A 13,787-nucleotide genomic window follows, 5' to 3' on the forward strand; every position below is an offset into this window, starting at 1 on the left:
AAAGCTTCAGGCAGAGGAGACTTGTTCAAGGAGGAAAATCTGCTGAACACTTATGTACAAAGGATGAAACTGTACAGTTTGTTTTTTACCCAAGACTTTGGGGGGAAAACCTGTAACTACTAGCTCCCACTTTAGCAACTGGGGTAAGTAAATACATATTCTATATGGAACAGCTCAAAGTTAAAACAGAAAATTTAAAACTCCTCATTTGCTGAAAAGATGCTTAGCCCTTCTATTTTCTCAGTAAACACACTGTTGAAAGCCCAAAACACAATCTCTAAGCGGCAATGGAAATGAATATTAACATGCTTTTCTCTAGACTATTTCTTTTAACTATGATATCTGTGCCTTAAGATATGCAAGAAGCAAAACAAAACAAACCCAGCTTTAGCAGATCAATGTGGTGCTTACCTTTTAACAAAGATAAACAGAGAAAATGCAAGCTCTGAAATCCCAAGTGTAATATTCTGTTATGACAGAAGTATAGCACTAAGACATTCAACGTTAACGAGCCTGAGAGGTACTTTGCACATTACATTTTGCACATGACCTAGTCCACTGTGGCCATGGTGGCCATGCACAGCGCCCTGTTTGTGCCCCCTTCTCCCACTTACGCACATAAGTAACACAAGGGTTGTTAGGGAATAAGAGGTCTGTGTGCATCATTCATATGCCCACTCAGCCATCCTCTGCTGCCTCATGCAAGTTACTTGTGTTCCATAACATGCATAGACACAAAAACCAGAGAAGGGGGAGGAAGCAACAGCAAAGAGAGCATCACAATGTATAGGGATAGTGAAGAGGAGAGCCATAAGCAAAGCAAAACATTCACATTCTGCTCCCTCTAAATAATAAGTTGAGTCAGGAAAATGAGTGCTGCGAGAGTAGTAAGTGCAAATATATTGTGTTTTCTGTTTCCCTGTAGATTGGTCACACTTGAACTATTTACACAACACAGATGTTTGTACCTCCTGTCCCCTCTACATTTGAAACTGCTCAGAAAGGTGTGTTTCTCTGTCAGTGAATAGAAGCAATCTAAATCCCCAGCTTCTTTTAGTCTTAGCAGGAGCATAGCCAAGTTTGTGACTCGAAAAGCAGTAGCATATGTTAGTTTGCTATGTTGTCAAATCACCTATTTGCCTGGTTTTGGCTCCAGTTTGTAATTTGAGACAGCATACCAAACTGAGTTCCTTTTCTGGGAGTATTTTTCTCTGGCTAAGAACGTAAAAAAAAAAAAAAAAAAGCTTCTGAGCTTGTGCAGTGCAGTTGCCTTCCTAGAATGGGTTCTTTGTATACGGAAAGGATTGTAGCAAAGCTAATGTTGTCCCACCTAGTCTTGACATATCAAGTACCAGAACTGTTTCCACAATAAGAATTTAGTGCACAGTTTCCACACTTTGTTCACTCACTTTTTACAGGGCATCTATATGACGTACTGATGATTCCCCTATGCTCATTCCATACTCTGCCCCCCACCCCCCGACAGAAGAAAATCCAACTTTTAAAAGAATAATGGAATAATGGAACAGTCACACAAATCATCCCAAGGGTAGATTGACATGGGTTGGTCACATGCAGGGGAAAGTCCCTAACTCACCGAGGGTTTGAGACCCAGCGGCTACCCTCACCTGGTTTAGCTGGCCAGTCAAAGCAAATAATAATAATAATAATAATAATAATAATAATAATAATAATAATAATATCTTTATTGTCATTGCCCCCTCTCGGGGACAATTTCCCAAGGTGTGGCTGCTGCTGCATGCTGACAGCTTCTAAGAGCCACAGGGGAAAACTGAGTGCAGGATGGGGACCAAAGGTGTACAAACTACCCCAGAAGAAGCACAATGTGACCCCCGCCAAAAGTAATGCCCCTCCCCTAACACCCATGCACCCTGAAAATGTATGGCAGGATTATTCCTAAAAGGAGGAGTTAAGGTCAAAAGTGTTTATTCCTGATATAGATACCTCGGTTGATAGTTAGCGTTAAAATCTATTAGCAATCTATCAATGCAACTCAGCTTGTTTTTTTAGGTATTCTTCTACCAATGAACTGAGGATATGGTTTGATCAAAAATTTACAAGCCAAGAGTAAGACCTCGTGACCTGTATGTGTTATCTAATCCAGACAACTACAACTAATCCAGAATGTGGCAGCTAGACTGGTGACTGGGAGTGGCCGCCGAGACCACATAACAGTAGTCTTGAAAGACCTACACTGGCTCCCAGTACATTTCTGAGCACAATTCAAAGTGTTGGTGCTGACCTTTAAAGCCCTAAAGAGCCTTGGTCCAGTATACCTGAAGGAGCGTCTCCACCCCCATCGTTCTGCCCGGACACTGAGGGCCAGTGCCAAGGGCCTTCTGGCGGTTCCCTCGCTGCGAGAAGCCAAGTCACAGGGAACCAGGCAAAGGGCCTTCTCGGTAGTGGCACCCGCCCTGTGGAACACCCTCCCACCAGATGTCAAAGAGAAAAACAACTACCAGACTTTTAGAAGACATCTGAAGGCAGCCCTGTTTAGGGAAGCTTTTAATGTTTAATAGGGTATTGTATTTTAATATTCTGTTGAAAGCCGCCCAGAATGGCTGGGGAAACCCAGCCAGATGGGTGGGGTATAAATATATTATTATTATTATTATTATTATTATTATTATTATTATTATTATATCAGATTGTTTAAAAATGTTGCTGTGGGTTTTGCCACCATTATGATATACAAATCTGTCTTATCTCAGTCTGGGCAGAGGATGTGGTTCAGTGTTTTTGGCGCTGCAAATAAGCAAATGTTTACGTTTCCTCATTGACAGCAATTCCAGATCACATCAGAGCATTGGTGGGAGGCCAGGAGGGGGCAGCACATGCTCACACTGAGAGTAAGTGGGGCCACATCTAGACGCCTAGAAGGCTGGAAGCAGTTTTTTTTACTTGTTAAAAATAACAAGAACATAATTACAAGGCTGTAATATGCAATCTTACATTGTGAATATGCAGATACATCATTTGCCGCCCCCAACCTTTTAAGGCTTCTGCATATACTGTATGTCGCTTCATCCTTTACCTTGATACTATATGACTTCAGTACCAGTGTCTGCAAAGGTGTGTGGGCATGGACGAAGAACAGTGCACAAGTGCAAAGCAAAACATAAATAAATACCCTTCATTAGATTACTACCACAGCATAAAATGCACAACCATCATCCTAAAGAAAAATTGTCTTTCTAGGCCTAAGAAAATTTGATTCTGTTGTCCTAGAAGCTTCAAATTTATGCCTTTTTGTTTTGCCTTCAGAATGTAATAATGTGGAAAACAAACTTAGTATGCACACAAAGCTTGCTAACCGGAAGCAAGAAAGATAAAGCGTAAAGTGTGGTAAAGAATCTCAAATATAGTGTCACTGCCATGCAGCTAATGATCATGGCCCAAAGAAAATAGAACCACCTGCAAGCCCAAAATCATTGGGTTCTACACATTATTCAGCTGATAGAAACAAGGAAGGCTTCTGATTCTGATTGACTTCTTTGAAGAGCTGATGCTCCTCATGATTTCACTATTCTCATAATACACTATTGTTTGGGACTCCATGCTACTGATGACAATACCTTGTCATTCCCCTCTTTTGAACCATCACAAATGTACAAAATATCTATGCCAATTTTGCTTTAGCCAATGGCAACTTATGAAATAAACAGTTCACACCTCCAGTTAGGCCAATACCACCTTGTTGGCAGCTGCAACAAGAGGAGAAGACTTAAAACATGACAATACTTGAAGTGTCACAGAGGAGGAAAAACAGGTTCCCCACCTCTTTGCCCCACGCCCACCCCCAATGTTCAGTTGATCTAATTTGCTGCAAATTACTCATGACAAGGGCTTGATCAACACTATTAAAATACATAGCAAGCTGATTCTTCCAGCAAAATGGTATCTGAACATTTTTAGTGGTGTGTTTATCCATGTTTGCACATTCCTGCACAAACACACTAAAGACAGCCCATATTTTATAATTTCTTGATCACAACATTATCACTGACAAGCACCCAATAAATCAAAGAGCTGGAGTTTTAGTGCATGTTGTTTAATAAATGGTGAAGCTTTTCCACGGAAAAGATTTTTTCCAAAACTGCTGCTGGCAAAAGCCAGAGTTAGACCAGCAAAAATTGTCAAATATGTCTGAAACAGAAAATGAACATAAGAAAATTGAACTAATTACATACAAAAGAAAACAAGTTCTTTTATTCCCACAGATGTGTTCCTAAATATAGAAGTAAAATTGCATTATTACTGCATTTTATAATCTGGCTGCCATTCTTTTCCGAACCCAAATGAATAATTTACAACATCCCCCGCAATACATAACTGATTTAATACTCCATTTAACACATACCCTTATCATCATTATAAATTTAACCATAATGCCCAGTAAAACATAACATTAAAATTTTACAAAGAGCATTCATTTGTCAGAATAGTAATTAAATACAACTAATAACATCAGATGAACTTTTCATCTGCTCATTAAGATGTATCAAGAGACTCCTGAATCTTCTGCCCCAATTCAGAGCCCACCAAACACACAGGGATAAGAATGTACCAAATTTGTCAGCACACAACATTCTTTATAAATATTTTAACTCTAATGATTGTTTGCTCAAGAGGGATTGAAGGTTTTGCCTGGGGAACCCAGGATAACCTGGAATACTACTGGTCAGAATGAAAATGATATTGCATTTATTGCCTGGATTCAGCTAGGTCTCCAGTTTCCACTTGTTGTAAAAAAGTCTTCTCAGAAAGAAAGAAAAAATGAGCATGATCCTGTGAGCTGGAAGCAGAGATGTGATAGAAATATGGAGTTTTCACAAGCAAAGTTTGTCGGCAGTAAATAGACTTACCTTCTTGGAGGCACACGGGTTTCTCACTTGGCTTCCAGCTTAGGGAGCCGTTGAAATGTCTCTCACAAAGCTTTTTGGATGGGCCCTTAAGCCTGTATCCTTCTTGGCAATGGAACCGGACTACTGAACTTTCAAAGAAAACACCTGCGCCAGGCATCTTATATCCATATTCAGGGAATCCAGGATCAGCACAGGCATGGAGTTCATCAAAACCTACATTAACAAAGAGGCAAAATATTTGATGTTTGGTCAGAAATGTAGACAGTGTTCTTCTCATCTCCAACATCTGCCAAACTGAGATTCCAAGGCAATGTTACAGTCATACTAGTTTCATAAAGTGACAAGTGGGGTCTGCAATAAATTACCGCGGCTAATTCCCAGGTTACTCTATGTGTTAACTTTGTTTTGCCAATATACAATCCTCTCCACTGCCAGGCCATTTTAATCCTATTCCCAGCTTCCAGCCTTTGTTTGCTAAAATTACATCTTTTCAAAAATGGTGTTCAATGCAATCAACAGCAGGAAAATAAAGATTAACAGGGTTTTTTAAAAAAGCAAATAAAATGCATCATTGAAACTAATGGAGACAACAGCCAGTTTAACAAATTGCAACACATTTACACCGGCTGTAACAACTTAATCAAAGCCCTGTCTGACTAAGACTATCTCTGTCTGCTGGTGGAAGCTCATCAGAGAGGAGGTTAGGTGGGTCTTCTGTGGTAAGCTGCCTGTAGATGCAGCTATCAAAAAGGTATTTCTCTTGAGTTTCCAACAAATGAACCTCAGCTTTTGGTGGAAGAGAAAAAGGAGCGTCCCTCAATGATCTTAAAACATGAGCAGGCTAAGGCTCTTACGGAAGAATATGCTCTTTCACTGCACCAACTTTCCCTCTGACCCCTCTCTTTGATGACTGCCTTTCAAAGGCTTTTTCTCATCCACAGACATCGAACCCCTGACCTCAATAACCCCTCCTTCAACTCTCTCCCAGGTTTCCAACTCCATGTTTCTACTGCACCCATCCCCATTCTGACCTAACTTTTTGTCTTCTGCCACATCACTTTTAACACCAAAGTTACATTTTAGAGGTCTCCCCACCTTTGCACACATGTACAACCCCCCCACACACAGCAGAGGTAGCAGTGTGCAATGCTTGTGGACTTCCCATGTACATCTTAGAGTAGCAGCAATTATCATCATATAGGATCCTGCAGACACTGTTACCTACATACCCAGATTTCAACCAAGTGTTTTGTTCTACAGTACAGTTTTGGTTTCCTGTCAACAGCAGATTTCTGCCTGACTTCTACCAAGCTGCAATGGAAGCTGGTCCATTAGGGCAAATGTAGCACCATCCTCATCTCACCAGAGATCTCTCCGCTAAACTGTCTCATAGCCTAGTTTCTACAGCTACCTGAGCTTTATTTAAAACCTGGGCTGGAAATACTCCAGACTCTCTGAGTTTTTGAGCAAAGAAAAAGCAAACAACAAAAAGTTGTATTTGTGAAACCTAATGTAATATTAGGAAAGTGAGAAAAACAACCATAAAAACATGACATGTTAAACTCCGGAGGTAAGGAACAACTATATCAAGGCAAGACGGCTGGAGTTACAGCAGCTTCTTGGAAGGCTTAAAACCAATTGCATTTGGCAGGGCAAAAAGCCGAGAATTCAATTTAAGTTATTAACAGATGTGAGAGAAAGAGGAGGCTTTGCCCTGCCCGACTTGATATTATACTGTGAGGCATCATGCCTTTGCTGGTTGAAAGAATGGATAAAATTAGGAAAAAAGGAATTGTTAGATTTAGAGGGGTTTGATAACAGATTTGGATGGCATGCGTACTTATGGTGTGAGAAGAAGAAAATCCATAAAGGTTTTGAGAACCACATCTTCCGAGGTCCTTTAGTTGAAGTTTGGGATAGGTATAAAAACCTATTAGAACCTAGAGTACCACACTGGTTATCTCCATTAGAAGTTATGAGTGTAAGGAAAATCAATATGAGAGGTAATTGGATCACATATGGCCAATTGTTATTTAAAGAAGGAGGAAAAAGGAAAATGAAACCATATGAACAGGTTAAAGAACATGTATATGACTGGTTGCATTATTTTCAAATAAATGAAATGTTTAGGAAAGATATTAAAGAATGTGGTTATGCAGATAAGGATTCAAAATTTCAGACAGAAATAATAAATAATGATTTTAAAATTTTATTCAAAATGTATAAGTTGTTGCTAGAATGGAATTTGAAGGATGAGGAAGTTAAATCGGTAATGATACATTGGGCCAGAGATTTTGGTTATAACATACAATTTGAAGACTGGGAAAGATTATGGAAGGAGAATTTAAACTTTACGGCATGTATGACACTAAAAGAAAATGTTATGAAACTGTTTTATAGATGGTACATAACACCGGTAAAATTAGCGAAAATGTATAAGACATGTAATAAGTGTTGGAAATGTAAAGATAAAGAAGGCTCTTTTTACCATATGTGGTGGGAATGTAAGAAAGTGAAAGGCTTCTGGGAAATGATATATAATGAACTGAAGAAGATACTTAAATATACGTTTATAAAGAAGCCAGAGGTCTTTCTGTTAGGAATTTTCGGAAATGAGATAAAGAGAAAGGACAGTACATTTGTTCAATATGCAGTGACAGCAGCAAGAGTGTTACTGGCTCAGAAATGGAAACAACAGGAAATACCGACAATGGAAGAATGGAGAACGAAGCTGTTAGACTATGCTGAGTTGGATAAATTGACTGGGAAGATTAGATATCTAAGAGACCAAAAGTTCATCGAGGACTGGGGAAAATTTGTGGAATATCTGGAAAGTATAAGTGAGGGACAGATAACGCTAGAGGGATTTAAAGAAGCACTGTGAAATGTGAGAAGTATTGTTAAAAGGGAATAGAAAAAGAAAGGCTCAAATAATGACAATACAAACCTAAGAAATGCGTAAATTAAATAATGACTACGAATGATTTACGGAAAAGCTGAAGGAAGTCCAGAAAAGAAATACTTTGTGAAAAATTGGATGTGAAATTATTGTGTGTTTTTGTTTTTGTTGTAAATTAATAAAAATTATTTATAAAAAATAAATAAAAACCAATTGCATTTTTACTCTCAACCAGAGAAAAGAAGAGCCAATCTCAAACTGATCTTTCTTACTGCTACCCAGAAAAAGGAAAAACGACTTCCTTTGTGGGAGGAAAACTCAGTTAAAGGTGCAGAAAGGGCCAATTGACACAGCTACCAACCTGTCTATTGTTAAACTGGCAATTCAATTGTTTAACTAAAAAGGTCAGAAGACCTGCATGTGGGCCCATATTTCATGCACAAAATATAATGTTGTGACAGAGACTAAATCCCTGTGATTCAAAAAGGAGCTGATTGCAGCGCATTGTGTGATGCATGTGTTTTGCCTCCAAGATTGACTTATTTAACTTATATGCAGAATTCATCATTCGAAAGGCTGGGCTGGATGAATCCTAAGCCGGAATTAAGATCGCCGGAAGAAATATCAACAACCTCAGATATGCAGATGACACAACCTTGATGGCAGAAAGTGAGGAGGAATTAAAGAACCTTTTAATGAGGGTGAAAGAGGAGAGCGCAAAATATGGTCTGAAGCTCAACATCAAAAAAACGAAGATCATGGCCACTGGGCCCATCACCTCCTGGCAAATAGAAGGGGAAGAAATGGAGGCAGTGAGAGATTTTACTTTCTTGGGCTCCATGATCACTGCAGATGGTGACAGCAGTCACGAAATTAAAAGACGCCTGCTCCTTGGGAGAAAGGCGATGGAAAACCTAGACAGCATATTAAAAAGCAGAGACGTCACCTTGCCAACAAAGGTCCGTATAGTTAAAGCCATGGTTTTCCCAGTAGTGATGTATGGAAGTGAGAGCTGGACCATCAAGAAGGCTGATTGCCGAAGAATTGATGCTTTTGAATTTTGGTGCTGGAGGAAACTCTTGAGAGTCCCGTGTACTGCAAGAAGATCAAACCTATCTATTCTTAAGGAAATCAGCCCTGAGTGCTCACTGGAAGGACAGATCCTGAAGCTGAGGCTCCAATACTTTGGCCACCTCATGAGAAGAGAAGACTCCCTGGAAAAGACCCTGGAAAAGCTGGGAGAGTGATCATGCTGCTCAGGTTTACATGCTGGATTTCATGCACATTCATATAACCTCTTTCCAAGTGTCACTCCTCTGCATGGACATCAAGTGGCCTCAGAGATGAGGCAGCTGCACTACGTGTGAGAAGGAAAGGGAAGCAAGATGTGGCAGACCAATCAGGGGAGTAATATCTGTAGTGTGGTAGGGTCAGCAACATGATTCAGTGCTAGGCTTCGTTTTCCACTTACATGCTAAGATGAATTACTAAGGGACGACCTTTTGTAAAGTATAAGGTGACAACTGCTTTATGAAGCTTATTTCAACATACACAGTGGAGGTTTACAAAGAAGTTTTACAGGAAATGAATAAACCCCCAGAAAATGAGACAGTCAAACTAAGCAGGTGCTGAATGTTAAACAGCTTTGCAACTGGCACAGCAGGAGGGCAATTAATGCCAGTGGGGGAGAGACCTGGAAAGTTTGAAAGCTACCAACTTCTGACTTTTAATGCTTTGATTTTGAATGAGATGTATCTTAGGGGCTCGCTATTTTCTGAACATTAAGCATCAAGAGACACCAAGGGAGAAAAATATCATAGTGGCTCAACACAATTTTCTCACAGACACCCCACCCCCACAAAAGTCTGTATTGCATGGTACAAGTATCAACAACAACAGAAAATCCCACCACCACACCAGGCTAACAGCTTAGAGAGGAACATCGGCCCTCCAATGTCTCCAAGTGCAAATGATGCTGAAACAATTAACTTTAACCAGGATGAGGATATAATGTTTCCTAGCCCTAAGCACATAAATTCTCTGGTGTATAAAACTGGAATTCAACATCATTTGAAGAGCCACAGGTTCCACATCCCTGGGATAGAACCTATTTGTGAATTCATAATCCAAGGTCATAGTTTATTAATGCAGATAGTGTCACATTTATATAAAGGTCAGCCTTAGGAAGAAGTGGCCAATAACATATAGCTGTGTATGTATATGTTGTAATGTTTTTCATATGTAGACTCCTCTGAACAAAATGCAAAATATGACCACGCTGGACTTCATAGAACTTGAATAAAGGAAATATCAGCATAGATATTTTTTACAGTTTACAAAGTAGTTAAAACTCAAAGAACCTCAGCTTGCCAAGAAACAGTATTAGCAAGGCCAGTTACTATTCAGAAGAGAAAGTTGCCTGCAGCAATCTTGAAATACATTTTTAAATGGAAAGAAAAGGGGAGGTATCATTAAGACTGCCTGGATAGGTTATCCACTCGTGGGTGTTTCTTCCTCCTCTTTCTCCCTCTGAAACATAAAGCCTCCCTGTTCTGTTAGGCAATTCACAAAAAAAAAAGATAAAATGTACATATAAATGCTTTTAAAGCTGCTAAGTAGTCCCAACGTTAAAGTCAGTTATCATAACAAACCCTTAAAGGCCACTAAACATGCACTACATTAAAGAAATGTAACATAAAATGGGCTGCTGCAATTCTTAGAAGTCTGTTCAGGAAAGAGATAGTGTGCTTCTAGCAGAATACAACATTGTGAGTTGTCACTTTGGTTTACCCCCCCCCCAATATTTTAAGTTTTCATATAATTATCAGTATCTGTACTTTTTGCTTCTAACATGACTGCTTACAATTTGCCTATCACTCTACAACCATGCGGCTCTACCTGCCAACTCAAAATAACACTTTGTGTATCTGATGAAGGAGACTCTAGTCACTGAAAGCTTATGCCATAATAAATGTATTAGTACTTGTGGTGCATGACTACACTCCTGGAAATTCTTAAACAATCTAACTTGGTGCATATTTAATTTTCAAATGAGGCACCCAAAGGATTTGTGCATTTTGCTCCAACTTAATCCAGAGAAAAACACAAACAGATGCCTCTTTAAAGCAGCTTTGTAAATAATCTCAGAAAAGTTACTAACCTTGGGGGGGGGGGACCCAAACCCTAGCCCACTCAGAGGCTAGTAGCCTGTATTTTATGCTGGCCTCAAAGAAGAGGAAGCTCTCTCCCCTATAATAGCATCTTGCCAAGATAGTGATATAGGAAAAAAACCCTCTACCAAATAGGCTGGTGGAAAAGGGAAGAGCTGAGGGATGTTTCCTTCATTCACAGCCAGAACAGAAACCATATGATTCTATCATTCCCCCACCAGTCCACTCACTCACCAAATGGAATTCCTAGCTACTTTGCTAGCTTTTACATAAAAGAGTTCACTGGCAGAGGGTCTGATGGTCTTGTATTCTTTTCAAAATTCCACCCTAGATACGCCTCCCACAGTGAAAGCATAATCACCTGATCCAGTGTACACCGAGGGCCATTTTGCAAGAATGACACACCCACATACTTGCTATGAAAGCAGGCCAGCCCAAGATGTTATGCCGCCTCAAGTAGACAAGCAAATGGTCTCCTCTCACCTGCAAATCAAGGTGCATAGTACCCACAGCTGACCAAATTATTCTGGCATCAGGGGCAGAATAACTTTTCCCTGGGGGTGAAAACAAAAAAATAATAAATGGTTGCAAATGGACTGCCCTTTCATAAGACCCAAAATCAGATACCTCCCTCTGGCTAAGGGTAGGACCGGCACTGGTGAAAATAACACTAATGATGCACTTCAGAATATATGAGATACTCTTATCTGTACGCAGAGATTACCACTACATAGGAAAAATATAATGTGAAGCATTGGGTGTGAAATAGAGGATTAGAAACTAGCTTCCCACCCATACTGCTTACTGCATTTATCTGGTGCAGCTAGTTATCATGTGTGATGAAAGATAGAATTTTTCAACATATCAGGCATCCTATTACTAAAGATATCCTGGAATGATGATAGTATCAAGATATCAGGCTTCCATTTTATTTAATAGCACATTTTTACCATCTCAATAACCTTCTTTCTATCCAATCATAACAGAAAAAATGTGCTGCCAGTAATCAGTTTATATAATGTTATGACATTTAGCGCTTTTCACTGACTATTCAAAAGCCTCCTGCTATTGCTCATCAGCAAATTCAGAAGAGTTAAAGTTTGAGCAGCTCTTTCACATTAAACATATTAAATTAACTCCAGTGTTAGTGTAAAGGCCTTGACATCTGTTGCCCTGGTCACTATAGAACATTTTTAAACCAGCCAAGAGAATTTTCAGAGATAAGCCTTTGAAAAGAACCATGGAAATGTTGTAAGCATGAAAACTAATTGAGCTGGTTCCAGCTGAAAAGCCTTATCTTGCAGGGAAGGTTATATCCAGCTAGGCAAGAATTGCTTTAGAACCAGGTCTGAATCCATTTCTCTATAAACTGATAGAGAAATAATACAAGTTTTTATTCTATTTTCCGGAACCCTTCTTGTTGCTGTACAGAACAGCCCCTGACCTACCAACAGAATAAAAACCCACAATATCAACTGTAAAAGCCCTCACAATATTATAAACTTAGAACTGGGTTGCTGTTTGTTTATCTACTGCTACAATGCTTGTAATCTAAAGAGGTTAAAAGTAATGTCAAAAACCCTTAAGGATAATAAATATAAAATCAGCAAAATTAAATAAGAGCAGTAGTTTTCTCCCCTAAAAGGTAAAGGACCCTGGACAGTTAAATCCAGTCGTGAACGACTCTGGGGTTGCGGCGCTCATCTCGCTTTACTGGCCGAGGGAGCCGACGTTTGTCTGCAGACAGTTTTCCTAGGTCATATGGCCAGTATGACTAAGTCGCTTCTGGCGAAATCAAAGCAGCACACAGAAACACCATTTACCTTCCTGCTGGAGCGGTACCTATTTATCTACTTGTACTTTGATGTGCTTTCAAACTGCTAGGTTGGCAGGAGCTGGGACAGAGCAATGGGAGCTCACCCCATCACATGGATTTGAACCACTGACCTTCCGATTGGCAAGCCCTAGGCTCAGTAATTTAGAACACAGCGCCACCCCTATGTAACCACAAAAAGCGACAGTTGAACAATGTCCAAAGACTATATCAGATCCAGCAGCCACACAGCAGCATCTTGACAGCATTTCCCTCCCAGCAAAGGATGGAAAATAATGGCTTAAAGTTAGACAAGGTGGGGGAGTACAGTCCACACCAGTAACTTTCTCATGAATGTCTGTGTTTGTCATTTTCACATTCATTCATTCATTAATCTGTTCCATCCCATGTCCATATTACTCTGTGAATGTTTTTAAAAATCTGTATGAAAATGCAGATCTAAATATGTATTTTATCCAAATACATATAAAAATAATATTTATCTCAATGTATGAGATATAGCCACAAGGTGACTACATTTAAGTGTGTTTGTGGTAAAAAATATTTGTGAAGGCTTTATCAAGAGTGAAACTCACTTTTCTTGACAGCCCAAACAGAGAAGAGAAGCTTGAGGGTTGAGTAACATTAGCTTTAAGTCTCTAGAGACTGACTACAGAGGAATTGCGAGACTGCTATGATGTCATAGTCAGAGCCCCAAGAGACAATCCTCATTTTCAAAAAAAGATGGGAAGCAAAGACATGTATCCAAGGCAATTCTGTCATCCTTAAGAACAAAATTGTGTAGATCTGAGCACTGTCCATCTTTCTACTTGCCAAGGGTTCGCCTTGGTTGAACCTACTTTTCACAAGCAAGTTTTCTCTGAAACCAATTCAATTTTATTTCTTGGGCTTCCAAATTCACCTGGCCTTTTTTCTCTGTTGCTCTGCTGTGTCAGGAAGCATAGGCTTTGCTGCTGACAGCAGGACATGATCTTCTGCTCATGCTTCTCATATTCACT

The 13,787-nt window shown here is 39.6% G+C and overlaps 1 protein-coding gene across 4 annotated transcripts in view; it reads right to left on the minus strand.

Annotated features, from left to right (window-relative positions):
• SUSD4 (sushi domain containing 4) overlaps nt 1-13,787 on the minus strand; it is a 69,075-nt gene that overhangs the window by 24,802 nt on the left and 30,486 nt on the right. For all 4 annotated transcript variants that reach the window (XM_081904135.1, XM_081904137.1, XM_081904138.1 and 1 more), the window contains exon 3: nt 4,887-5,099. In XM_081904135.1, coding sequence (XP_081760261.1) covers nt 4,887-5,099 — 213 coding nt within the window. The remainder of the gene's footprint in view (nt 1-4,886; nt 5,100-13,787) is intronic.

The sequence above is a fragment of the Podarcis melisellensis genome (assembly GCF_964234715.1).
Source record: "Podarcis melisellensis genome assembly, chromosome: 3".
Lineage (NCBI taxonomy): Eukaryota > Metazoa > Chordata > Lepidosauria > Squamata > Lacertidae > Podarcis > Podarcis melisellensis.